At 61.3% G+C, this 25,007-nt stretch overlaps 1 protein-coding gene across 1 annotated transcript; it reads left to right on the top strand.

Moving 5' to 3' along the window:
* Positions 1 to 199: 199 nt before the first annotated feature.
* LOC105701892 lies at positions 200 to 24,902 on the top strand. Its single transcript, XM_023433933.1, has 3 exons — positions 200 to 1,183; positions 20,778 to 20,930; positions 23,907 to 24,902. Exons 1-3 carry the CDS (start codon positions 200 to 202, stop codon positions 24,900 to 24,902), a joined length of 2,133 nt encoding a protein of 710 aa, XP_023289701.1.
* The last annotated feature ends 105 nt before the right edge of the window (positions 24,903 to 25,007 follow it).

The following is a 25,007-nucleotide window of genomic DNA, read 5'->3' on the forward strand; positions in this document are numbered from 1 at the left end:
CGACGGAGGGCGAACGCCCCGAGGAGGGCAGTCGAGGAGCCATCGACGCGCCTCCGGGACGGGAGGGAGCCGCCCGACGTCGCCCCGGGGATGTCGACTGGTCGCGGGACCTCCGCGCGGTGACGGCGATCGTCGACGCGTTCGACGGTGCGGGGTCTCCGCGAAAGGGAGCGAGTCGACCGAGCGACCCGGACCGAGAATGGCCACGGCGACCATGGGGCTGCGACGACGCGTGCCGGTTAACGGCTCGCCGTCCCCGACGGGCCAGTCGTCGGCCTCCTCCTCGACGAACAAGCGCTCCCGCTCGGAGAACAACAACAGCCCGTCCCACGGGAACCTGAACTCGCCGGGCCACGGCGAGCCGCCCGCCAAGAAGTCCCGCGGGACCTCGACCGCCGGCGCCAAGGGCTCGGCCGGTCCCGGCTCGCCCGGGGACTCCAGGGGCCGCGGCGCCTCCGGGAAGTCCAAGGCCGGCGCCTCCGCGCCCTCGGGCGGCCCCGAGTCGCCGGCCGCGGGGTGGGCCGAGGGCGCGCCCTATGCCCCCGGCATCCCCGGCCTCTGTTCGCCCGGCCTCGCCATGCCGCCCGCCATCCCCTACATGTCCACCAGCATGGCGACCTTCGTCGGCACCGCCACCAACCTGGGCAAGAGCTCCTCCGTCTCGTACCTGGACATCTCGAACATGACCGGGGGCAGCCTGGCCTCCAGCTACATGGGCGCGGCCGAGGCCGGCGGGAAGGCGCCCGCGTCGGGCCTGGACGGCCCCGGGGGCGTCGCGATGCCCTTCTCCGGCGCGTCGCCGGCCCCCGGCGGAGGCGCCTTCGTCGGCAAGGCGGGCCACTCCGTCGGCGAGCCCGGCCCCGGGGTGCCCAAGAAGTTTCTCAACGACGCCATGTTCAACGCCTACCAGCCCTGGGTGATCAAGACCTACGGCGACCTCGCCAAGACCAAGACCATCACCATCAAGAAGTACGCGCGCATCCTCCGGACGCTGCGCGGCGAGGAGGTCAACAGCGCGGAGAACAGCAAGTTCCGATTCTGGGTCAAGAGCAAGGGTTTCCACATCGGACAGCCCGAAGGATACGACGCCAAGCCGGCCGATAGGATCGTGGGTCGGCACGCCGTCACGAGTCCCGGACTCGACCCGCCCCTCTACGTACCTACGCAGCTGCCGCACAACAAAGTGAGTACCGACGATCCATTTTCTAGCGCCTCAACGGCCAGGGGCGTCCCGCCGAGTCGCCGCCGACTTTCGAGTCCGATCGCCGTGTTTTAATCGTTCCGCCCAGGCGATGCCCGCGGTGAACGGCATCCGCCCTGGATTCGTGCCGACCGGGCGACCCGCGATCCCTAGGAAGATCCGGAGGGCGAAACCGCGGAAGAGGAGGAGCGACGAGCACCGAACGCGGAGCGAAATTCGAAACCCGTCGCGTAATCCCCGCCGATTAAAGAAACGCTCTCGGCGGCGATCCTCGATACCGTATCGGGCTCGAGGCCGGACCGCCTCGGTCGGCGCGCCGCTCTCCTCGCGCCGCTCCCGAGAACCGCTCCGGATCCGGTCCGATCTCCCCGGCGTTCCGCCCGAGGAAGCCGCTTCCGCGGTCGGCGGTCGATTCGGACGGATTCGGGCGGATTCGGGTCGACCCGGTTCCGCGGGGCGCCCTTCGGCCGCGCGAGATATCTCCTCGCGGCGGTCATTTTTCACGGTCGACCGTCGGGGAGATAACGGCGCTCGGCCGCGATACCCGGCGTGGGTCGCCGGGAGAGAGAGGACGCTGCGCGGTCTCTCTCGCTGGGTGGCAGAAGAGCGGGTCCGGCCGGCCGGTCATTAGTCACTTTCCGAAGCAGAGGCACGGACAGGCCGCGCCGGTGCTTCCCCCACTGCGTCCCGCGTTCGAGGAGCCGGCTGCGATCCTCGTCGAGCTCCGTCGCTCTCGGCCCGGCATTCCGCCGGCGTCTGGGCCCTCTCTCTCGCTCCCGTTCCCGAGAAACCCGGCCCCCCTTTCCGGCGGCCCGTCTCCCTCTCGCACGCGTCTATCTCGATCGAGAGGGAGCGAGCGACCCTCTCGATCGGCGCCGCGGGCAGGAGCGAGAGGCCCGAGCCGAGAGGCCGGGGTTGTCATCGATCGTCGCGGCCGCCAAAGGTCCCGTACGGGCAAGGCCCGCCGCCGAGGGCCCCCCCGGGTACCGGGGACGCGCGCGTCATCCGCGGACGAGCCAGACCCAGGGGGATTCCCGAGGCGGCGGGTTACGCGCCGAATCGAGGCGCCCGCGAGGCTTTTTCGGGACGGGAGGCGCTCGGTCCGATAGGTGGAAACCCGGGTCCTGGGGGAAGGCTCGCGCTCGGGCGGGCGGGAGCGGCGTCGGGGGTTAACCGAGCCGATAATTCGTCGCTACGATTTCGAGGGTTTGACTCGGTTAACCGTAACCCCGCCGCGGCGGGCGGAGGGCGAGACGGAGTGGGAGAGAGCGAGAGAGAGAGAGAGCGGCCGAGCGTCGACCCTAGGCTAATATAACGGGCCGCGCCTTTCGCGGGAGCCGCACTCGGCCGCGGGTGGAGGGGCCGGGACTTTCAGGCCGACCGATGGCCCAAGGCCCGCCGAAAGACGGAGGAGGATAAACAAATCCCGGCCGACGGCTAATCGGGGGTCGAGGGATTAGGGTCCCGCTCGGCCGGCCGAGGGGAGCCGAAGGGGTGCTCGGCGGATCCTCTAATGGCTCTCGGCTCCCCTTCCGCCCCCCAGCGCGATATCCCTTTCGCGCCCGATAACCCCTTCGCGCCCCCCGCCCCGACGGCGGCGCTCGATGATTATCGCCGCCGCTCCGGTAACGAAAGCACGCGCGCGGCCCGGACGAAAAGGGCCGAGAGGGCGGCGGCTCCGGAATACCCGCTTTCGGCCGCAGCTGAGTCACGCCCGAAAGAGGAACGCCGCCGCCGCATTCGGCGACCCGCGGGAGGGGCGAGCGGAAACCGCGCTCGCGTCGACGAGGGGCGGCGAGGGCGAGGCGGAAGACCCGGGGAAGATCGACCGGATCGGAGGAGAGAGATCGAGCGGCTTTTCCGTTTTGGCGACGTTCTCGCCGACCTCGCCGGGAGGTCGAAAATATCCCGACGGGTCGAAAAGGATCGCGACTTTGGGTCTAATGGAATTACGGTAACGGGGAAACGGAGCGTCTTCCTCTCGGGAGCGGGAATGGGGCCGCCTACGGGGGGTTTCGCCGTCCGCCACCGTAATCGCGGCGGCAATTTTCCTCACGCTTTCGCAACGTTCGCTGCCTCGTAATTAATATTATCCGCGGACGGTAAACGTTACCGAGGAGACGAACGTTAACCTTCGATGCTCCGCGGCGACCGGGGCGTCCTAAAAGTGCCGGAAAGGCGTCACCTCGGCAAAGCCGCATCCGGTGGGCGCCGTTCGGGGTAATAGACCGGGCTCGATATCTGCGTCGCCGAGATCGGCGATCCGACCGACGGAATCGGGTCGCCTTTATCGCGTCGATTTCGCGCGTCCCGCGTCGATTCGGCCCGGGTTTTCGGCGCGGCCGGCTTTGATCTTCCCCGCCGACCGGCCTCTTCTTTAGGGTCGGCGGAGGTGTCACCAATTAGCGAGGCGCAATATCTTATCGGCTCGAGGGATCCGGTCGGTTCTCACGATCGGCCGCGGCCCACGCGCGGCCGGAGCCGGGACCGCGGTCGCGAGTTATCTCCGGGTACTGGATCTCGTAACTGGATCCGGGGTCCCGAGGGTACCGGGAGGGGGAGCCCGGGAAATTTTCTCCCGGATCCGGTAAATCCAACGTGATTTTCCCCGGATGAATTCATCCGTCCGTGGACGAGCGACCGGAGGGAAACTTCCCACACTCTCGCCGTTCCCGAGAGTGGATCGCCTCGAGCCGCTCGGTCCGTCGAATTTGCATCGACCTCTCTCCCACGGACGCGTCCCGTCGCGGAATGGCCGTCCTCTTTTCTCCTCGCCCTCCGCAATTATTACTTTATTCCCAATTATTCCCCCGGCGGGGCTCCTCGCGTGCAGTGGTTCGCACGTTTCTCCCTTTCCGTTTTCTCCCCGCGGCCCGGGTCGCCTCGGAAATTCCGCTCTCCCGGGGAGCGTTAAATTTTCTCCGGACGTTGGCGTCGCTTCCTTTCCGAGATTTCCTCGAAGAGATCATTTCGTTCGGCCACGATCTGCGTCGCGTCCCGCATTTTATCCCCCGTCAGTCCCCCCATTATGCGGACTGCGGGAAAAGAACCATTCGGACGAGACTCGATCTTAAAACGTCTCGAGGCTTATTCTCGGTCTAAAGACGAGCGCATTAAACATTCGTCGAAACGAAGTCGCGCGGAATTCTCTGGGACGCGTTTTCGGGTATCGCGTTGATAATTCCGCCGTTTGAATAACGTTGAATTTTCATTCGGATTTTTTTTTTTTTCTCCCGGGACCGTTTTTTCCCGCCCTGAACGCGATACCGGGCATCGGCCCTGTATGATAATTCAGAGCGACGTAAAAAAAGATTCACACGGGCCCCCGCTCGCATCGATTTCACCGCGGCGGAGCACGTCACCGAGGCCGCGGACGTCACTGGCATCGCCGAGGTTTCCCCGATACGCGATCGCCCGGGGGCACCTTCCTTTGGGACGACCTCCCGGGTCACGGGCCGTCGACGGACCGTTCCGGCCGCGACTCGAGGAGTCGTTCGGGGAGCGATCCGGGACGTCCCGGAGGGCCGGGCGGTCGAGACCGGCGGGACGGTCGCAAAGGAAGGGCATCCGCCGTCTCGGGTCCGCGTATCCGCAGTCACGGCTATAACCCACGGAACGTAACCGTGGCGGCTCTTGTGCGTGGCGCGATGCTCAGCGGCCCGTAGCCGGGAGCGGCCGCCGCGCCGGCCGCCGGCCGCCGGCAATTAGTAGCGGCCCGCCAAGGGAGCCGAGGCCCTGTCCCCCCGTCCCTCCCTCTCCGCCCGCCGCTCGCCCACGGTCGCTCTCCTCCTCGCGCTTTCGCGGTTCGCTTCTCCGTCTCCGTTTCTCGCGTGCGCAGTGGGGCTGCGCGCGAGACCGAGACCGAGAGCGCGACCCGGCCCGCGGAGGGAGCGAGAGGGCCGACTCGCCGGCGTAAAAAGAGGCGCACGGAGAGCGAAAAGAGTAAAACGAGAGTATCCGTGCGAGAGGGAGAGAGCGCGGGAAACGGGGGGACCGGGAGAGAGCGACGGAGAGAGAGCGAGAGAGTGGGGGGGGGGAGGAGGAATCGAGCCAGGAAGAGAGAGGTCCAGGGGAGAAGCCGCAGGCTTTTTGTCCCGCCACCGCCGCCACCCGACAAAAATAGACCCTATCCCCTTTGCCGGTGCGCTCGGGCGTCTCCCCCCTCCCCTCTACCCCCCCTCTCTCTCTTCCGCTCTCTCCCGGTCTCCTCCTCGCTTTCTCCGTCCCTCTCTTTCTCTCATTCCCTCTCTCGCTTTGTCTCTCGTCGTCTCTCTCGCTCCCACTCTCCCTCTCTCCCTCTTTCCGTCGTTCTCTCTCCGTCGCTCCGCGCCACTCGGCCGGCCGCGGAACGCGACGAGAGCGCGCGAGAGGTTGTTAGAGGGTGGCCGAGATGAGACCGATAGAACACGCCTTGATGATCCCTATCTGCCAGCGCGTACCGGGTGACGCGGAAAGACGGGAACGGTCCCACCCCTGGGCCGGGGTGGCTGCTCCCGCTCGATACGTCGCCCGATAACCCAGCCGCGCGGCAAATCGCGATACCGTCGATAGGTATCGACCCCTTTCGGTGCCCGACCCCTCCCGATAACTTCTCGAACTCCCTGCCGCCGTCTCCGGCGCCCCCGCAGGCCCGATTCCTCCGGCCGCGGCCGCCGGAAAAGCGCGACCCGGACAATGGCGGTCGTCCCGGAAGGGCGGCCTCCCGGCACCCTCGATTACCGGCAATTGCGCCCCCCAGGGAGCACCGGGCCGACCGATCGACCGCCGCCACCGAGGCGAAGCGTCGAGGGCTCCGGAGCACCCGGGATGGCCTCGCGAATGGATCGTCGATCCGTCGTCCAAATCCGTCGAAAAGGTTGAACCAAGGCGCGTGGCATTGGCGAGTCAGGTGCGCGCTTATCGACGCTCGTAGTAATTTTAGGAGCGGCCGCTCGAGCTACGTCGCGACGTCCTTTCCATACATTTTGCAGGGAATTTTTTAACGCCCGGCTCCTCGCCGTGCATTTATAGTTCGGGGACATACGGTAGGGGAATCGTCATAAAAATGTCCCCCTCGCGGACGGTCCCGTCGGAGGAAGTCTCCTTTCGGCTCGGCGGGCTAAATGGCCACGGTCCCGGGGACATATATTACGAGCCCTCGGGGGGCTCGGCGGGCGGCGGGCGGCGGAGGGGCGACGCCGGGGAAGCGGCGGGGAAGCGGCGGGGTAATCGGTGGAAAAAGGGGGCTCGCCGAATGCCCGAGGGGGTCGCAAAGGCCGGGCGGACGGAAAGGGAGCGGGATTTTCATTGACTGCGGTCGAGTCGCGGCACGGGGGATCGGCCGACCCATTGTGTCGGGCCCCCGCCGCCCCCCGACCGTCGCCGACCGACCCGTCGACGGAGGCGGGACGGTCGCACTTTGTTTGCCGGGTCGCACGTGACTGGCCCGAATTAGGATTTAACCGCGATATCGATCGACACTCGGAGGCGCCGAGCCGGGGACGAGGAGGCACAAAAGCCTCGGCGTTTGGCGTCGCTCGGCGGCGCTCGGCGTCGCGGCGCCGCGGGGGGCTCGAGCTCCTGGGCTCCGGCATTTTTCCCGTCCCTTTTTCACGCTTCTCGGCTTCCCTGGCGTCGCGCGAGACGGTCTCGCGGAGGGCGGGGGCGGGGGCGACCGCGCGCCGCGGTGTCCCGAATTACGACGTCGAATATCGATTGTCTCGCGAGTGGCGGTCGTTTCGCCACTCGGCGCGCCCGAGCGGTCGCGCCCTCGTCGCGCCCTCGTCATGCCCGAGGGCGGCAGCCGCGGGACGGGATCCGATCGATCGAGGAGAGCCCGACGCCCGTCGGGCGGTCGGATGGGCGTCAATTTTTAATAAGAGTCGAACGACGACGAGACCCGAGCCGACTCCTCGCTCCGCGCGGGCTCGGGGCATTTAAATCTAGAAACGAGCGGCAAACTCGGCCGCGGGTAATTGGAGGGTCGCGGAATTTGCTGCCCCGCCGACGCGGCGCGAGGAAGGCGGGGAGCGCTGAAATATACGAGAGGGACGGGGGCCGCCGGCCCGGAGAGGGAGGGAGAGGGAGGGAGCGAGAGAGACGGACGCGCGGATAATCCGGAGCGCCGGGGGACGCGGACGCCCGGAGGGAGAAAGGGAACCGTCGGAATACGGTACGCGTCGTGAAAGCGAGACCGATCGACGGCTGCGGGGGACCCGATCGCCGGAAAGAAGGACGGGGACGGAGACCCTTAATGGTCCATAGGTGCGAGGCTTCCCCGTAATTGGATTCATCCCCCGTGCCCGCCGCTCCCCTCGGCACCTCTCGGCCGACCCTCGACGCCGGGCGTCTCTCCGGCGCGGCTCGGCCGGATTGGCCGGACCCGATCGCGGCCCGCGAGACGGCCCAAATCAGGCGCCCAACTTCCGGGCCGCGCGTTCCGTCAAAGTTAGGAGGTCGCGGAACGCCCGGGTAACCAGTTGGGCGGAATGACGGCCCGGGCACGGAGGCCGCGCGGGAGGGGCGGAGAGGGACGCAGGACACCGGGCGGATATAAAACGTTATGGGGAATCGCGCCCGGCTCGAATTAGCGCGGCCCTCGGGTTCCGGTGTATCGCGGAGAGTTCGACGAACCGAACTCCGGGCCTACGTGCCCGCGCGGAACCGAGCTCGGCGGCGGCGTCGCCCTCCCGCCGTCGACGGGGCAAAAACTCCCGGGGAATCGACTTTCGGCGCGCACCGGAAAGTCGTGATCCGCGTCCCCGCGGCGACCCCGAAAAAGCCCCCGCTGCCGGAAACCTCGCGCCCTCCCGTTGACGTCGATTAATTCGTTCCGGCCGCGGTGCCAAATCGGACGCGCCGGGAATTCGGCGTCGATCCCGTCGACTTTCGACGGCCGACGCGCGGAAAAGCGGCGCGCGAGGCTTCGTCGACCGCACCCTCGATCGCCCCCTGCGTTTCGCTTTCCCGCTTTCTTCCGCCCTCGGCTCGGTCTCCCTCTTTCCGTTGCCTGGCGGCAATCGGGGAAAACGCGGAGAGAGCGAGAGAGGGAGAGACGCTCGGCGTCGCGGGGCTCCCGACGGGATCGAGAGCGCGACCGAGCGTCTCTCTCGGTGTAATCCAATCAGCGCGAATACTTCCGAACGATCGATTCCGGGCCGCCGGGGCCGGCGGCCGCCGCGCGGTCGCGCCGTCGACGCGACCGCGCGACCCGACCCTGCCATACGCGACCCTCGCCGCGACTCGGCGCGACCGCCGCGCCTAATGAGGCGCACGCACGGGCTCGCGCGCCCGCGCCTGCGCGTCGCCCCCCTTTCCCCTTCGCCCCGGTCCCCCCGACGCGGTCTCCTCGCGCGACGCGTCGCGCCGTAATCGCGCGCTCCTCCTCGCCCGCCCGATATCGCGCCCACCTCTCACCTCCGCTCGATTATCGCGCGGCCCGACCTGCGCGGATCGCGGGAAATCGGGCTATCGCGGTACTTCTCGGATGCGGTTTATTGCCCGAATCACGGCCGAGCGATTCGAGACTCGGCGCTGCTCGAGTAGAGGAACGAAAAGACGCAGGCGACGTCTAGAGACGCCGGTGACAACGTATCCGCGCGATCTCGACGTCAGCGGAAACGTTGATCGAAACGCGATACGGGCTCGACTACCTCGACGGGCAGCTTTTCGACCGAGCGATAATTTAATATTTATACCTTGGACGTCGGGAGAGAAGCGTCGGCTACTCTCGACGCGTCCTTCGTTCTCCGGACGTTTGTCCGACCGGGGTACTTTTCCCGCAATTATACGTTGTATCGAGTCCGATAAGAGGAGCGCCGTCGCGGCGAAGACCCTGGCAGTTGACGCCGGCAATTGTAAAGGATATCGCGTCGATTAAACGTTAAATACAAAGAATCGTCCGGAAAGATCCTCGGCGAAACGTCGTCTCCTCGCGCGTTAATCACGTGATTCGAGTCAGACGTCGCAACGAGGTTGCCGTAAATTTCGATCGTCCAATCGGGTGACACTCGAGTCAACGAAGTGGGCCGTCCACTTGGCAGCCCGGAACGGCACCGTTAAGTCGATCTCGAGCGCCATTCCGTCGGACGAAGAAAATTTCCGCGGACTCGTTCCGAGCGGACCCAACTTGGCGGAATCAAATCAAGTTTAATCGAATTTCCCGGGCGCCGTCGATTCGACCCTGATAGGTCTCGTCGCGTTTTTTCTCCCCGCGGGTCCCGTTTTGGAGGTTTCTTAATCCGCGCGGCGATCGATAACGCAGGGCGATAAGGTAAAAGTGCGTTATCTCGAGGGGCGGCGGAATCGCGGGGTGGGTCGAAACGTCCCCTTCGGGGAGGCCTCGCCTCGTCGCCTCGTCCCATCCGCCGCGGAATCCCCGGGGATCCCTCGGGATCCCTCCGGGGAGGGTCGGGGACGCGGTCGCCGGGGGCGGGAGAGACGGGCCGGGCTGGATATAGGAAAACGACGAGCGCGAGCGTCCTCCGATAAACGGTTACCCGCAATTCTTGGCGGCGCCGCAGCCTTTTTGCGGCCGCGGCGTCGCGGCGCGTTTACCCGACGCGCGCCGGTAAGAGATTAATTCCGTCGCGACGCTCCTTTTTCCGGCCCGCGCGATATTTCCGCGGCATTTCCCGCCGCGGGAAGGTCCGTCGGGTATTCTCCTTCGTTACGCGGGTCGATCCTGGGCAGAGCCCGGGGCGCGGGGACGCCCATTTCCTTATCACTCCGCGCTGGCCGCGGTTGCGCGCCAGGTGAGCGTGGGTTCCGCCCGTTATCGCCGCGCTCAAAGCAGATTAGAAGTCCCGCCGGACGGCCGGCGTCCCTCGCCGTGCCGATAATGGACGCCGCTCGAATTCCTTCTCATTATCGGGAAATTATTCTTCGGGCTCTAATTTCATTTAATCCGCCGCGCGGGAGATTCGGCCCGCGGATCGACTCGACGTCCCGGCGACCGCGCCGGCAATTATTGGCGGCCGTGTCGTCTTTTTATGGCCGCGGCGTCGCGGCGCTTTCATCCCGCGCGCCCGGTGAGAGATTAATCCCGTCATGGCGCCCCCTTCCTTCCCTCCGGCCAGCAGAGTCCGCGCTCACGGTATTTCCCGCCATGAAAAACTCCACTTCAAGGAGTCCCCGCTCGTTAGGTCGTGTTGATCTTGGGCGAGCTCTAGGACCGAGCGAGACCAAATAAGCAAGGGTCTCGTCCTCGGCGAGACCGCGCCCTCCGACCCGTCCGGTCGCCGCTTCCGCCTCGGGCGCGACTTTCGTTCCGCCACCGAGGGCCGCTATCGGTTCTACTCGCGTTTCCGAGCCGGATCGCCGGAGAATCGGCCGAGCGGGACGAGAAAGACGCGAAAGCGAGCCGACCGGATCGGAAAGCCGGACAACTGGCGGAACGACCGTCGGTCCACTCGACGGTGCTTCCACGGTTTTCAAAGCCACCGGACCATTGACGCGGCGAACGCCTCGAATTTTTATCATCCAGTGTTCGAGGGCACGGGTCGCGTCGTCGATTACGTTTGCGGGCGACCGCTTCCACCGCGGAGGCTTTTTCTGGAAAGCCTCGTTTGCAAATCGTCTCTTCGATTCCCTTAAACACTGCGGAGGAACGGAAACGAACGCCTTCCCGTAGTTAGACCGTGTCGAGTCATTTGAGGGACGAAATTTGGTGTAGAGAATTTAATAATAATTCCCTGATAATTTGTTAAAAGTACGGTTTTCACGGTGTTCAAAGCCACTGGACCATTGACGCGGCGAACACCTCGAATTTTTATTATCCAGTGTACGAGGGCACGAGTCGCGTCGCCGATTACGTTTGCGGGTAACCGCTTCCACCGCGGAGGCTTTTTCTGGAAAGCCTCGTTTGCAAATCGTCTCTTCGATTCCCTTAAACACTGCGGAGGAACGGAAACGAACGCCTTCCCGTAGTTAGACCGTGACGAGTCATTTGAGGGACGAAATTTGGTGTAGAGAATTTAATAATAATTCCCTGATAATTTGTTAAAAGTAAATGGCTGAACTTTATTATATCCAATTGGCGCTAATATCTGGCAAAGGTTGCGATGCGTCTCGCAGGTAGTCGATGAATCGATTGAATCTCGATCCTTTTTCCTTCGGGATCCGGTCCCACGTCGCCTCTCAAGGGTTGTCCTCTCTCTCGCGTTGTTTAGATTTTCTCAAGAGCAGGATGGGGATGACGTAGTCCAGGAGAGAAGGACCGCGCCTTCGGTGGAAACGATAATTTGCAAACGAAGGTTCAACGGAAAATGACTGGATAATATATAAATATAGTCGTTGGATGAACTTTAAAAATACGGTTCGGTCAGGGTCTCGTTGGGGTCCCGAGCTTGGGTGGGGCATTTAGCGAGGCGAGGATCCTATTTCGACCGATTCGGCTCGTCCGGGCGGCACAAAAGGCGCCGTGGGCCCGGGAGGCGTTCCCTCGGCCTCGTTGCTTCCCTGAGAACGCGGTTCCGGGCACATCCGCATCCGGCTCGAGAAAGTCGCGCTCGGTCGGGCGGCCGCGACTCGCTCGCGAAATCCGAACGGGCTCGGCCCGACGCGTGACGCGGCTACGCAAACAGAAATCCGACACGCCGGCCAGACGGAGAGACGGATGGAGAGCGCGGCCGCTGTTGACCGTGGATCGCCACCCCCGGACTCGGCGTCACCGCGCCGTCAGAGGGTTGGAAACGCGAGCCCCGCCACAATGGAAGCCTTTTGCGGGCCGGGGGGAGAAAGAGCGACGAGAAAGGGAGCCGCGCCCGTGGAGGGCGTCGACGCCGTTCGTCGACGCCGTTCGTCGACCCGGTCCGGCCGGACGCGACCGGTCGCAGCGAGATCCATCGCGGAAGCGACGCGGTCCGCCCGCGTTTAGCTCGCTTTGACGGAACCCGACGATGCTTTCAGCGGCAATAACCGAGGATACTTTGCATGCGCAAAACGGAATTTTTAGCCGCGCCCGAATCGCGCGGCTAATGGCCGAATTACGCGAAATGGCGGAAACCCCGTCCGCCGCGCGGCCGACCCGCGGCGGAGTCGCGACCGGCCGCGCTCGGCAACGCGGCGCGAAACTCGAGGGGCGACGTCCTTTCGAGCTCGATCCGTGGCCGATCCGGCGTTTCCGTCGGCGGGTCCTTTCCGCCTTCGCGGTGGTCCCGCGGCCGCGGGCCGGCCCGTTTCGGCGGGCCGCTCCCGGCCGGGCCGCGCGGCCCCTCGGGGACTTTTTAGCGCTCGGATCTTTACGGGCCGGGCCTCTCCGTCTGGCCTCCGGCCGTCTCGCTCTCTCATCCGGTATAATGCTCGGCGGCGGTAAGCCGGCTGGCAGCTGCCTTCCGTGCAACCAACGAGGCTGGCGGTCTGGCCCGGCCCGCTCCTCTCTCGGCCTCTCCATGCGTGGAATCTCCGGAGGTCCCCCACCGCTTCCCGCGGGGCGCAGTCGCCGCCACCGTCGCCGCCTCGACAGCTCCCACTCGGCTCCCACCCCGCTCCCTCTCGGCTCCCTCTCGGCTCCCACTCCGCTCCCTCTCCGCTCCCTCTCCGCGCTCCCACTCCGCGCGCCACTCGGCGCCGTAGGCGGCCGGCGGAGCCGCCTACGAGAAGGATGCCGAACTTCTGTCCGCCGGCGCGCGTACTCGCCGCGGAACTTTTGTCCCGATCCCGTCCCGCTTCGGGCTCGGGCTCGGCTCTCGGGGTCCCGTTCCGTTCCGTGCCGCGCCGAGCGGGACTTCGCGGCCGAGTCGGATATGAATCTTCCCGAGGGGGCAGGGAGCCGATCGAAGGAATAGGTGGCAGGGGACGGGCCGACTCATCGTTTATTCGGCTTAGGGCCCGGCCCGGATGTGCGGCCCCTCGCCGATAACGGGCCCCGGGGCCGCTTTTCCGGGAGCCGCCGCGGAATCCGCCCGCGGTCCCCTCGGCGAGGACGTTCCAGTCCCTTTAACGAGCAAGGTCTGGGTCGAGGGGAGGCGACCTCGGGGACGTTCGACTCGATTGGGAAACGTTTCGCCCTTTCGCGAGGTCAGATGGCGGCCGGATATCCGGATCGACGATCCGCGACCACCGTCGAACTCGACCGGCGTCACACGGACGCGTTTTCGTTTCGGCCGAACTCGCGCGAGGTGTCGGGTGTCGAATCCGACCCGCCGCTTCCGCGTTTTGAGCGACGAACTGGATCCGCGGAAAATGCCGATCCAATTCCCCGTGACGGCCGATCGAGCGATTCGGGCTCGACTCGGCCGGGAATAAAGTCTTCCGGAAATCGACGAGATCCTGGGAATCCGAAACGGGCGCGGGCGACCCTTCCCCGGCGCCCTTCCCGGTCCGCGATCGCGGCCTCGGCGCAAGATCAATAAATACCGGCGAGGCCCGGCGTTTTCCGCCGGCGGAGTTCCGCAAATAAATCGATCGGCCGGAGATGATCCGGCGCTGGCGCTCGCGGCCCTCTTTGTTCCGTCACCGAAGACCAAACACTTTTGGTTATCGGACTTCCAGCCGTCCTTTGCCCTCTCCACCCCCGTCCCGGCCCGCCTTCCCGTTCACGTCCGTCCTCCTTCCTCTCTTCGAGCCACCCTCGGCCGTCTCGCTTCCTCTCCGGCCGTCCGCTCCTCTCTGGCTGGCATCCCGCGGCACTTAACAGGGGCCGGCCGTTTATCTAAATGGCTACTGGGTGGCCCGGCCATCCGGTTCCACCGAGCCAAAACTAACCCGATCGCGCACGCCTCCTCGCCGCCCAGGAAAGGTCCCCGCGAGCGGAGAAAAAGGGAGGACCGGCGGGCGCCCTAGATCGGCCTCGATCGCGACCCGGTAATTGCCGGGGATACGGATAACCCCGCGATACGCCGCGACGCGACCCCTCGACCCGACGAGCGTTCCATCCGTCGCATCGGTTATGTAGAGGAACCCGAATCGATTGCCCGGCCTTCTTCGAGGCCCCTTCCCTGCCCGACGCTCCCGACGCTCCCGGCGAGCCGCCCGAGGGCCGCCGCGAGACCCGAACCCCGTGGGAGCCCCTCGCAAAGAGTCCCTCCACTTCCGCGAGGTCGCCGCTTTCGACCCGCGTCGCCGCCTTCGCCGCTTATCGCCTCTCCGCGCTTACCCGCGCGCGAGCTACGGATCGGCCGCGGCTGCTCTAGACGCCGAGCATCGCGACGAACGCGACCCCGGGTTGGCTGGGCGTCGGGCGGGGTGGGGCGCGGCCGGGGACGGATAAACAAACGTTCCCGGTCCCACCCGCACCGAGACTCGAAGCCGCGGCAGCGCGGCTGTGTCCCGTTTGTCGACGGGTGGTCGGCGTTATATGGAGGCCGCCTCGATTCCTATACAGGAATTCTCAAATTAGCTTTTATACCGCGACCCCGGGCAGCCTCTCTCTTCTCACGCTTCGGCCGCTTCTCGCGTTTCGCCGTCCCGTCCGGTCCCTCGGGGTGGGGCTCGGGACGGCCCGGGAGGAGTCTCGAGGCCGAGGCGCGACCCGGATGGAGGGTCGTCCGCTTTCGGCGGCGACCGTTTTTTCCCCGCTGCTCGCCCTCTTCCTCGGACCTCGCCGCGACTCCCTCCCTCTCGCTTCGTCGTTTCGGGCTCCTCGTCCACTAGCAGCAACGCGCACTTAGCTCTTATATTTTCCTCGGAGGAGGAGGGTCGCGTTTCCCTTTCGTTAATCATCCAGCGCGTCCGTTCGAGAAGTCGGTCCGAGGGAACGAGACCGACGGGGACGTCGGAAAGTGTCCCTTTCTCGGCGAGCCCTGGGGGTCCGAGCGGAGACTTCCGGCCGGCGTCCCCGGAGACGCCGCGAGCGTCGGGACGCCCCGGGTCAGCGGGGTCGCGCGGGTCACCCGGGTCACCGGGAGGCCGACTCGATTACGTTCACCCTCGGCTCCGGAGTCGCCCCGCGGTGCGCCCGAAGTGCCCCAGGCGACCGAAGCGCATTCATCGGAGTGGCGCGCTTATTCGATCGATCGGAAATATTCGCTCGTGCGTGCGAGGGGAGGCCGAGGTGCGGCTCCGATTTACCGGCTCCCTCTCTCTCTCTCTCTCCGCTCCGGTCGTCCGGTAGCGGACTTTATCTACCCAGATCCTGCCGTGCCCCATCTAGGGATACCGCGCGATTTGCGGCGGGGCCGAAAGGATACTTTTATGCTTCCTTACGTAACCCAAGAGCGGAGCGAATTCCGCGGAGCGTTCGGAAAGGCCCCGGCCCCCGATTCGCTCGCTCCCTCCGGAGCGGTGACCGAGGGAGGGCGATTTTCCCAGGAGAAGAGTCGTCCGGTCGGGAATGCCCCCGGGAATCGGGCCCTGAAACGGCTCGCTCCGCCAGGGGGATCCGGTGCGGAGAAACGAGCCTGGCTATCCCCGCTCGTTATATCCCCGATAACGTTTCCGTTAAGGCGCGCGTACGGCCCGCCACGGCCGAGGATCGAGATCTTATCGGAGACCTCGCTCTCGCCGCGACCGCGGCGCGGCTTCCGTGCGGCAACCTGTCCGCGTTACGCGAAATCCCGACCTCCTCGACGGGCCTCTTCGCCGGAAGTCTTCGTTCCCGGCAAGCGCGAGCGGAAAGGTCGGAGCCCACTTGGCGGGATCGACCCGGATTGGCCGGAATCGGCTCGGGGAAATCCGCCGGCGGAATTGGGTGAGCACCCTTCTCCTGACGGAATCGGCTCGGATCGAAAATTAAAAAGGCTGCCGCACGGTTGGCGGGGCCACGACGCCAAGGCGGAGAGTTTTGCTCTCTCGGTCGTGATTTATCGACACGGGAATCGGCAGCTCTAATGAAAACCTTTTGTTGGAAAATGCGGAAGGGGAGGGCGAAAAAGGAAAAACGGGAAATTGAAATCCGCGGCAGGAGCGCGAAGCGTCAGAGTAACCGATTTTATGGGGAAACGTTGAATTTAATGTAAAAAACCTGGCAAAGAATGCCGAGGCATGCCGTAAACGATTCTTGAAGGAAAGTGCCCTATTTTGTCGATCTCCTTACCTAAATCGCCGAACAATGATTCGACTTGGTTTGGAACGAACTCGTACCGATGAACGTTCCCTTAGAAACGATGACGTTCAATAAATTAAGAACTTTGAAATTAATGTACAAGAAGCTATATGCCCTTAAGTAATCGGATCGTGCCCGCAAATTGTCACAGCGAAGAACGCGTAGGCTCGACGTAGACGATTCCTCGTCAAAAGTGCTCCAGTTTGCCGATCGCTTCCCCGAAATTGCCGAAGAAAGGTCCAGCTAGGCCCATCACGTGTTTCTCATATCAAGGGAACGTTCAATTAATTAAGAACGGTGAATTCGATGAACAAGAAGTTGTACGCCTAAAGTAATCGGATCGTGCTCCAAAATTGTCATAGCGAAGAACGCGTAGGCCCGACGTAGACGATTCCTCGTCAAAAGTGCTCCAATTTGCCGATCGCTTCCCCGAAATTGCCAAAAAAAAGGTACGGCACGGCCCGGCATGTGTATCTCGTATCGAAGAACGTTCCCTTAGAAACGATGACGTTCAATTAATTAAGAACTTTGAAATTAATGTACATGAAACTATATGCCCTTAAGTAATCGGATCGTGCTTGCATATTGTCACGGCGAGGAACACGTAGGTACGACGTAGACGATTCCTCGTCAAAAGTGCTCCAGTTTGCCGATCGCTTCCCCGAAATTGCCGAAGAAAGGTCCGGCTCGGCTCGGCACGTATTTCTCCTGAGGAGGGTCCCCGTAAGCGGTCCCGTCGGCCCACCGGCCCGATTTCAGTCGGATAAGCGCGCGTGCTCCGATTTCGTTCCTCCGTCATTTTCCCGGCCGGCCCGGCCCGATCCCGGCGGATCCGGCCGGGTAAGCGCGCTCTACCTTAAGAGGATTAAACGCTCCCAACGAGATCCCACTCGCGTCCCGGCCGACCGACTTTCGTCCGATTCCCGAACTCCGCGACGCCGCTCAAAGCCCCTAGGACGTACAGCGAGGGTCGCGAATGCCTTCCCTGCGGATGCGGCGCAGGACGTCCACAAGGGCACGAGCGGTGGAACGAATCCCCACGTGAAATTTAAAGGGATGTGAAATTGGCATCCGAGGGGTCGATCGTTCACGAAACTTTTCGCCGAACAGGGTGTACCGAATCGTTTGAAACTCTACAACACGAATATGGAGTCTATAAGGAAGGTCCTGACCATGAATGACCATGAAACTTAATTTCTTATACAAAATTTAAAAAGTACGTATTAACAAATAGTTAAAAAAAAAATGGTAATTTCATGAGTTTCAGGACCTTCCTTCCGGTCTCCGTATTCACGTTGGGAAGTTTGAAATGACTCGGTAGAGCCTATTCGGGGAAAAGTTTGACAAACGAAACGTCTTCGACGCCCGAGCACGTCGCGGAGAATCCGGGGTCTCGGAGGTGACGGACTGGCACGGGTGGAGGCGCGGCGACGCGTGCGGTCCTCCTCGAGGTTTTTTCAGGCCGTGCCGCGTCTCGCTCGGGACACCCCGTAGAGGTGCGGTTACGCGGGGGTTCGGTTCTACGCGACCTCGTATCCACCGCACGCTCGTATACCCTGATACGCGTTGCGTGACGCGGACGGCCGGTAGGCGACAGGGTGCCGAACACACGCCTCGCGCATTCAGCCGTGAAACGCCCTCTATATAGAAGCACAGCCCCGTGCCCACGCGTCCGCGTGTACGTGCACGCGCGATCCGCTTCCCGGGCGGGCACTGCGCGAGGACGCCCGTGGAGACGCCGCCGCGACGCCCCGCGACCGGGTTATCGTCGGGCCTCTCGACGCCGACGTCAAAGGGCAGCTTCGGCCCCGTAGAGGCCCTCCACCGAGTCCTTATCTCGCTCCGGAGAGCGTTACTCGTCCTCCGGTCCGGGGGACGCGTCGATGGCTCTCCCGGCGACGCCCCCACCCGTGGATATGTTTATTCTAGATGTCGAGCCGATACCCTGCGAATTCACCCGGCTCGACCGGATGCGCCCTCGACCTCTCCGTCCTCGAGGTACTCCGGGTGAAGGATCGTCCCGAAGGTTTAATGATTTAAGGTGAAGTGAAACAAGTCGAGGAACTTGATCAACGTTGACAAAGAAGATTTTTCTAAATGCCTACGTTGCCGACGTCCGTTTTTATATTGACAGCTGGGTCGAATTATATTGTGTATAGTACCAAATAGAATATTCCACCTGTCGTGTCCGTACAATAATTATAAAGAAATCGAAGTAAAACTCCAGAAATCCTCTGGATTCATGCCTTCTGGGGCCCTAACTGACTGCGGAGGGACCCTCTGCGCCATCTATGATTTCCAGGTCAATTAAATTTTCACTCCGAGACCTCGTATTACCATCGTTTTGGCAAAGAAGCGCATACAACACTTTTTTTGCCTTTATCCCGGTCAAATGCGAGTTTATCGATTACCAGAGTGTTCTAAATTGTCGTAAAATTGTCCTGACCCTTCCGATTCTCATATTAGAGCCTTCGATAATTGTATATCCATTGAAATATGAGGGCTCGACGCCATTTTGGTTCTGGTCTGGGCTGAGTTAAAAAATTTTGTTAAAAAATCCAAATTTTGAATGTGTCAGGACAATTCTTAGATGATCAGGAGTGATGTGTCAAAGTTTCGGACAGTTTGGTCTAATATCCTTAAAAAAAAGTGTTGTATTCGAATAGACTGATTTGAAGGATGTTTCACTTCACCTTAAGCCGAACCACTCGCGCGTTTCCGCGCGTATTAAATATGCTCGAGCGGGGTGGGGCGCTCTCATCCTTGGGATGTGTGAATGTTTTAAGCACGCGGGGAGAGTGGCCGCGCGGAGAGATATTTGTTGAAAATTTTCCTGACTTTTCCGTTGGCCGAAGGCGCAACCCGAGAAGGGAATTTTTATACCCTGGCCGGGTTCGGATGGGTTTCTTTGTTCCACTGGCTCGAAATGGCGGGACGCGGTTTCAAAATCCTGGATTTAGGGTCTTCGACGATGCAGAGGGACATTTGTTAGACGGAGGAAAGGTAGTTTCTTCGGTGTCTAATCTATTTTCTCCGTTCCATTTAATTTTACGTTTGTTTTTCGGTTTGCCGCGGTCCGTTTACCTCGCGAATCGTGAATTCGCCGGCTTCGATATACGCCGGGGCGGGCGATGAAAAATGTCGCGCGAGGCCAACCTGAAAACGTAGTCGTCCGGACCGGAGCGCCGGCCTGACCGCAACCCCCGGCACCCTCTCCGCAGTCCCCGCGAGTTTAACTTCGCCCTTCAACAGGTGTTTAGGGAAATACAATAATGTCGCGCGTGCGCGGTGAACTTCTTAAAGTCGCGGACTTTGCCGGGGTGCGATTTGACCGCGGCCGGCCAATCCCCGCGGGACCCGGCCGCTGGATCCATTGACTTTCCTGGGGAACTTCCAAAATTGGACCCCTCCCTGGCGAAGCCCCCTCATCGTCGAAGCGTCCGGGGATTTCGCCGAGTTCCTGTTTTCGGTAAAAATCCCGGGACAGACGACCGATAGCCCGCGGCCACGTTTTCGGCGTCCGGAATTTTGATCGATTTCGCCGCGTCGCGCGCTTCCGGGAGACCCGATTCGCTGTCCCGCCGTCGAAAAAAAATGTATCGATTACCTATCAGGAAATTAAAGGCAATTGAAAAAGGTCGAGACGGTGTTTTTTTTTTATCCGGAATGGGAGCTCCGGGCGGAGTGCTCTTTTCCGGAAGCGAAACGCCATTTCCGCTCGACGCGGGGCGACGCCTTGCGGCCGAATGTCGATAACGCTCGCTGGATGCTTGCCGAATGGTAACTTGGGAAAAGAGGCTAGAGGGATCTACGTTACCAACGCGAGGGATAGCGCCGCGAGACGCGGCGGTGGGTAATGCAGAGACCTCTCGTGGCCTCGTCTTCCGACCGCTGCTAGAGTCGTATGGCGGATATGCATTACTCGTTCACTTCTAGATGGCAGGAGCGGCGCTGAACTCTGACCCGCCCAAGATCCCTCGACTTCGAAATCTATTCAAAAAAGGAATATTCTTCCGCGTGCAGTATTTGACGACAAATTGAATCCGCTAATATTTTATCCTACGGACTGATACCTTCTGTCGAAATGGTCATTTATGTAAGATCAGTTTTTCAATTAATTATCCTTCCATTGTGGTACACTGTTCAAAAGAAAAATAAATTCATGAAACCTCCTGGAAGTCGTATCGGGGCACTGTATACCGAATTTATAAAGGCTTCTTAGGTGTATTTCATTGATTTGCGTTTCTTAATTATATAATTAATTAAAGAAATGTCCAATAAGGCATAAGAAAATGTGAATGTTGTATATACATTTACAAATTCATAATAAATCACGATTTTAATTTGTATTTCGGTGCGATTTTGTGTACTTAAATTGTTCGATATTAAGAAACATTTCTAACAAAGTATCGAAATGGATTGCTTCTTAACATTTTCGGGTGAATTGTGAGACCTTAAATGCAAATTACTCCGATTCACATAACGGTCTTGTATTGAAAATTAATTCGAACGCAGATGACACGTGTTCGATATCTTTATTGTCCAGAAAAAAACCATTTCAGTGAGGAAAAAAGAATGGAAGAAATAAAGGGATCTTTTATCGTTTGCTTGCAGAGTCTAAATGGCGCGGAAGGCACGGTGCCGCCAGGCAGAGTGTACAAGAAGGTGGCCATCGTGGAAAACTTCTTCGACATCATCCATGCCGTCCACGTGGACCTGGAGGGGCGGCCTGGAAAACATGCCGGACAGAAGCGGACGTATAGAACGGTAAGTTTGGAACCGAGCAGCCTGGTTACCAGGAATCTTCCGATAATCTTCGACAAACCTTCCCTTGAACAAGCGCCCTTTTGTCCGAGACTCCCCCGACAATCCTGAACGGATCCTGGAAACTTTTCCGAGCACCTAACCGATCTCGTTTCAACAACGTCTCCGGCTAATAGCCATATTACAGAGGAAACACACCTGCCATAACACACGGGAATAAAAAACGGCTCCACTAATTCTTCGTCATTGCATTGCAAAAGAATGAGTTATCAAATTGAACGTCACTCGATGTATTCCAAGATTTACAAGTACTTTGCAATATAAACTTCGAGATAAAAGTTGTCGATAAACGTTCCAAGTTTCTTATCTCGTGATCGATCATCACTTTTCTTTATACGTTCTCTATGAAATTAAATAAAACTCACTTTTAAAAAAGAATATATACATGGGAGTTATACCGCAAAATGTGCAGGATAATATGCAACGGGGAATAACTGCAGAAATTGTCGGGGCAAAGCAGAATTATAGAAAAATATACGATATATGTACCGTGCAAGGAAAGACTAAAGAGTTTATTTTTACAATATTTTACTACATGAAACGGAATTAACGTTACACGATAATGAGTAACGATGACTTCACATTAGCAAAAGTTGGATTTAGGACCGTTAATTTGTACGGTAGAGAATTATAGAAAAATATACGATGTATGTCCCGTGAAAGCAAAGAGTAGCGAGTTCATTTCTATGATATTATACTACATAAAACGGAATTAACGTTACTCGATAAATAGTAACGATGACATCGCATTAGCAAAAGTTGGATTTAAGACCGTTCATTTCTACGGTAGAGATACAATACCGCGCCGTCGCCTATAACCCCACATTTAGTACGGTGCAGCGAAAGAGCGCAGGGTTTTCACGAAGTAGCACTCGACTCGGGGCAGCGCCGCGACGCCGTGCCCTCCTTTTCCCGGCGTCGTCTCGCATTGACCGAATTCTCCCGGGCAGTCGGTTATTTACAGATTCCCGGGGTGTTTCCCGAGGGAACGCATCGAGGCATTCAAGCGGCGAACACTCGATACCACACGTCATCTCACATGTTCCGGTGCACGTTCGCGCGAGCCTCTCTCGGTCCCCCTCTTCCTCTCCCTGTCTCTCCGCGGGCCGTCGCTTCCCTCCGTCTCTCTCTCCCTTTCTTCCTCTCTCCGCAGCCTCCGCGCCGGGCGGCGTTCGCTCCTCTCTCTCGCTCCGTCCCTCCCTCCGCTCCTCTCGGTCCGTCTCTCTCTTTCGCCCACTCGGCGCGATCTGCTTGCGATTCAAAACCTCAGGACACTTGTTGCATTGCCTGCTTACTCGCGCGCGCACCCACACGTGTAGGGGACACGCGTGCACGCGTACCCACACCGAGCCGCCGGTCGTTTTACCGTATCGCGTTAAGTCGACCTTACGCCGATGCGATTCCGAGCTCGCGGATACGCCGGGACGTTATCGGGATATCCGCCGATCCTGCGTGGGGGAACATCCTAGCCCTGGTACCCGCCGGGCTCCATTCGTCGACGTTTCGTTTGGTTTGTGGGGAATAAATTTCGGTAGTTCGTGCGAAAGGGCTTTACGTTCTCTTCGGGGTCTGTTGCGCGCCTGGGGAGCGACTACCCGGAATGCAACCTCTGCAACGTCGACTGCACCCCGTGGAAATTAATAGCTCGGTTTTGCATCGTCGGAAAGTATAACCCCACGGGAGTGCCCTTGGGAGCGGTAGAGAGTCCGTGGAAGGAAATAGTCGCAGGGCAAAGTTCTTCGCACGGTCGACAGGGTCCTATCCTAACGAGCAAAGTTGGTACGCAAAAAGTACCGCGCCACGTCATCGCTCCTCCATCGGGCGATCCCTTTGCAGCCTAATTCGATCTCGCCGGACATCCGGGACGTTCTCGGGATGTCCGGCCCTCCCAGGACGTGGCGTCGCATCTCCCTAAATCGATACGGCGACCTCGGGTCGATGCGTATCCGGATTCCGGGGCAAGTTCCGACCCCGAAGAAGCTGCGAGCCGCCCTCGATGCATCGGCCGGCGACTTTGCTCTCCGACCACGTCGAAGTGGTTACTCCCCGGAGCAGAGCCTCGAGTAAATCTCATCGAATTACCGCCACGGGTCCCCTCTCGCAAATGCACCCCGTTGCAAAGGCGGCCCGGTTTGCGTCCCGGAACGCGTCCGAAGCCTTTAGCTTTCTCGGATCCGGGGCTCTCTCATCTCTGATTAAGTTATGCCGCCTCTCCCGCATCTTACGGCGAAACGGTCCCCATTAGGACCTCCTCCTTCTCTTCCTTTCCCGCCCGGGCGAACCCGCCGACCTCGGGGCCGCCCAATGGCCGGGGAGCGTCCTTCGCGCCGAACGACCCTCGAGATCGGACGATTCGGGGGAACTCCTGAGCGAGAGCCTTCGACCGCGAGATCCCTTTTCGTCCGAGGAGGGGAGCGCGACTCCCCGAAAAAGACCCAAACGGTTTGCCGGTGGAAGCGCTCGTTTTATCCCTTTCGGTGGAATGGCGCGGGGGACACGACCGGGTGGGATGGGCGCCACGTCAACGGCTAATAAATGGAATTCAGGCGGGAGGGGGAATTATTCGGTTGTTTCGACCACGGCCTGTTCGACCGGAAGCGGGCCCACTCCGGGCTATGGAAAAAAAAATAATCCCAGCAATCGTGCGGTCGTTTCGCAGCCGGCGACGATGTGCCGAATCGATTTCGGGAATTTCGCTCCACAGAGAGAGCCGCTCGTTTCGGAGGAACGTTTCCCGTCACTGAATTTCCACGATTTAATCGAGTAGCTCGAGGTGGGGCTCGCCCGCCGGAGTTGACGGTAATCAGACGGATTTTCGCGATTTGGTCGGTCACCCGATGTCGCGCGACGCGGAGATTAGGTTTATTCCAGGCTCGGTGAAGCGCGAATTGTGACCGAAATCCGATTTCTCTGTTACAGATTACGGAGACGTACGCGTTTCTACCCCGCGAGGCGGTGACGAGGTTTCTCCTGGGGTGCACGGAGTGCCAGCGTCGACCACGGACGCCGAGCCCGACGAATCTGTCGAACCAGTCGCAGGCGACGACGGCGTCTTCCTCGTCGACGCCGCTGAGTCCGCTCCCGGCGACGGCGCTCTCGGCGTCGACCGGGGCGGTCCAAAGCAGTCCGCGGCCCCGGGAAGCGAGCCATCCCCCGGAGAGCAAGAGCCTCTTCAGCTACCGACACCCAAAGCACCAGAAGCAGACCGTCCCCACTGCGGCCATGACGGCGACGACGGCCCCGGCGACGCCCGCCCCGGCGCCCCTGGCGGCGGCGTCGCCGGTTGCCGCGGCGCCGACGGAGCGGGAGGAGAAGTACAACCCCCTGAGCATCAGCAACCTCCTCAAGAAGGAGCCCACCGGCAGCGGCTTCGGCGCGAGCCCCGACGCCCTCCCAGACTCCCGGAGGACTCCAGAGTCCGACAGGGCGAGCTCCAGGAGTTCGGCCTCCTCTAAGCGGAGGCGAATGCTTCCCGAGGGCCGGACGCCGTCGCCGCAGCCAACGCATCCCCTCCCCAGGCCCTGGAGTCCGGGGCTGGACCCCAAGAACACTCCCGTGGACTACAGTCTTCCCATCACCACCTCGTACCTAAAGCACCAGCAGCGGATCCTCGCGGAGAAGAGCAAGGCGGCCTCCATCGCCGCCGCCGCCCCCGAAGAGGAGCACCGAGACCCCGATCAGACCCCCGGCCTCCAGGAGGCGGAGGCGCCCGACATGGGCAGGTTCTCGCCCGCGGCGGGCCTGATCGATACCAACCTCAACCTCTTGGCGACCATTCAGCACCTCCACTGCCAAGTTATGCTCGCCCTGACCGAGAGGCTGCGCGCCTCCGTGCCGGGGAACGCGCTCTCCCTGCCCGCGGACGTCGCCGCCGTGACCGCGGAATTGTCCGTCTCGGCGCGGAACGATTCCTGAGCGGCGCGCGGCGGGGGCGAGGGGCCCTAAATTATTCGAAACCCGGCCGCGTCGGATTTTAGGCCGGCTAAAATTGTCTATCCGCGAGATGACGCTAATCCGGCC

Source organism: Orussus abietinus, unplaced genomic scaffold (genome assembly GCF_000612105.2).
Source record: "Orussus abietinus isolate OABI.00-Male unplaced genomic scaffold, Oabi_2.0 scaffold88, whole genome shotgun sequence".
NCBI lineage: Eukaryota > Metazoa > Arthropoda > Insecta > Hymenoptera > Orussidae > Orussus > Orussus abietinus.

Bases quoted from the DNA above. Each gene is read 5' to 3' on its own strand.
- LOC105701892 (XM_023433933.1), top strand. From the start codon at position 200: ATGGCCACGGCGACCATGGGGCTGCGACGACGCGTGCCGGTTAACGGC. The intron at 1,184-20,777 runs GTGAGTACCGAC...GTTTGCTTGCAG, and splicing joins CGCAGCTGCCGCACAACAAA to AGTCTAAATGGCGCGGAAGG. The intron at 20,931-23,906 runs GTAAGTTTGGAA...TCTCTGTTACAG, and splicing joins AGAAGCGGACGTATAGAACG to ATTACGGAGACGTACGCGTT.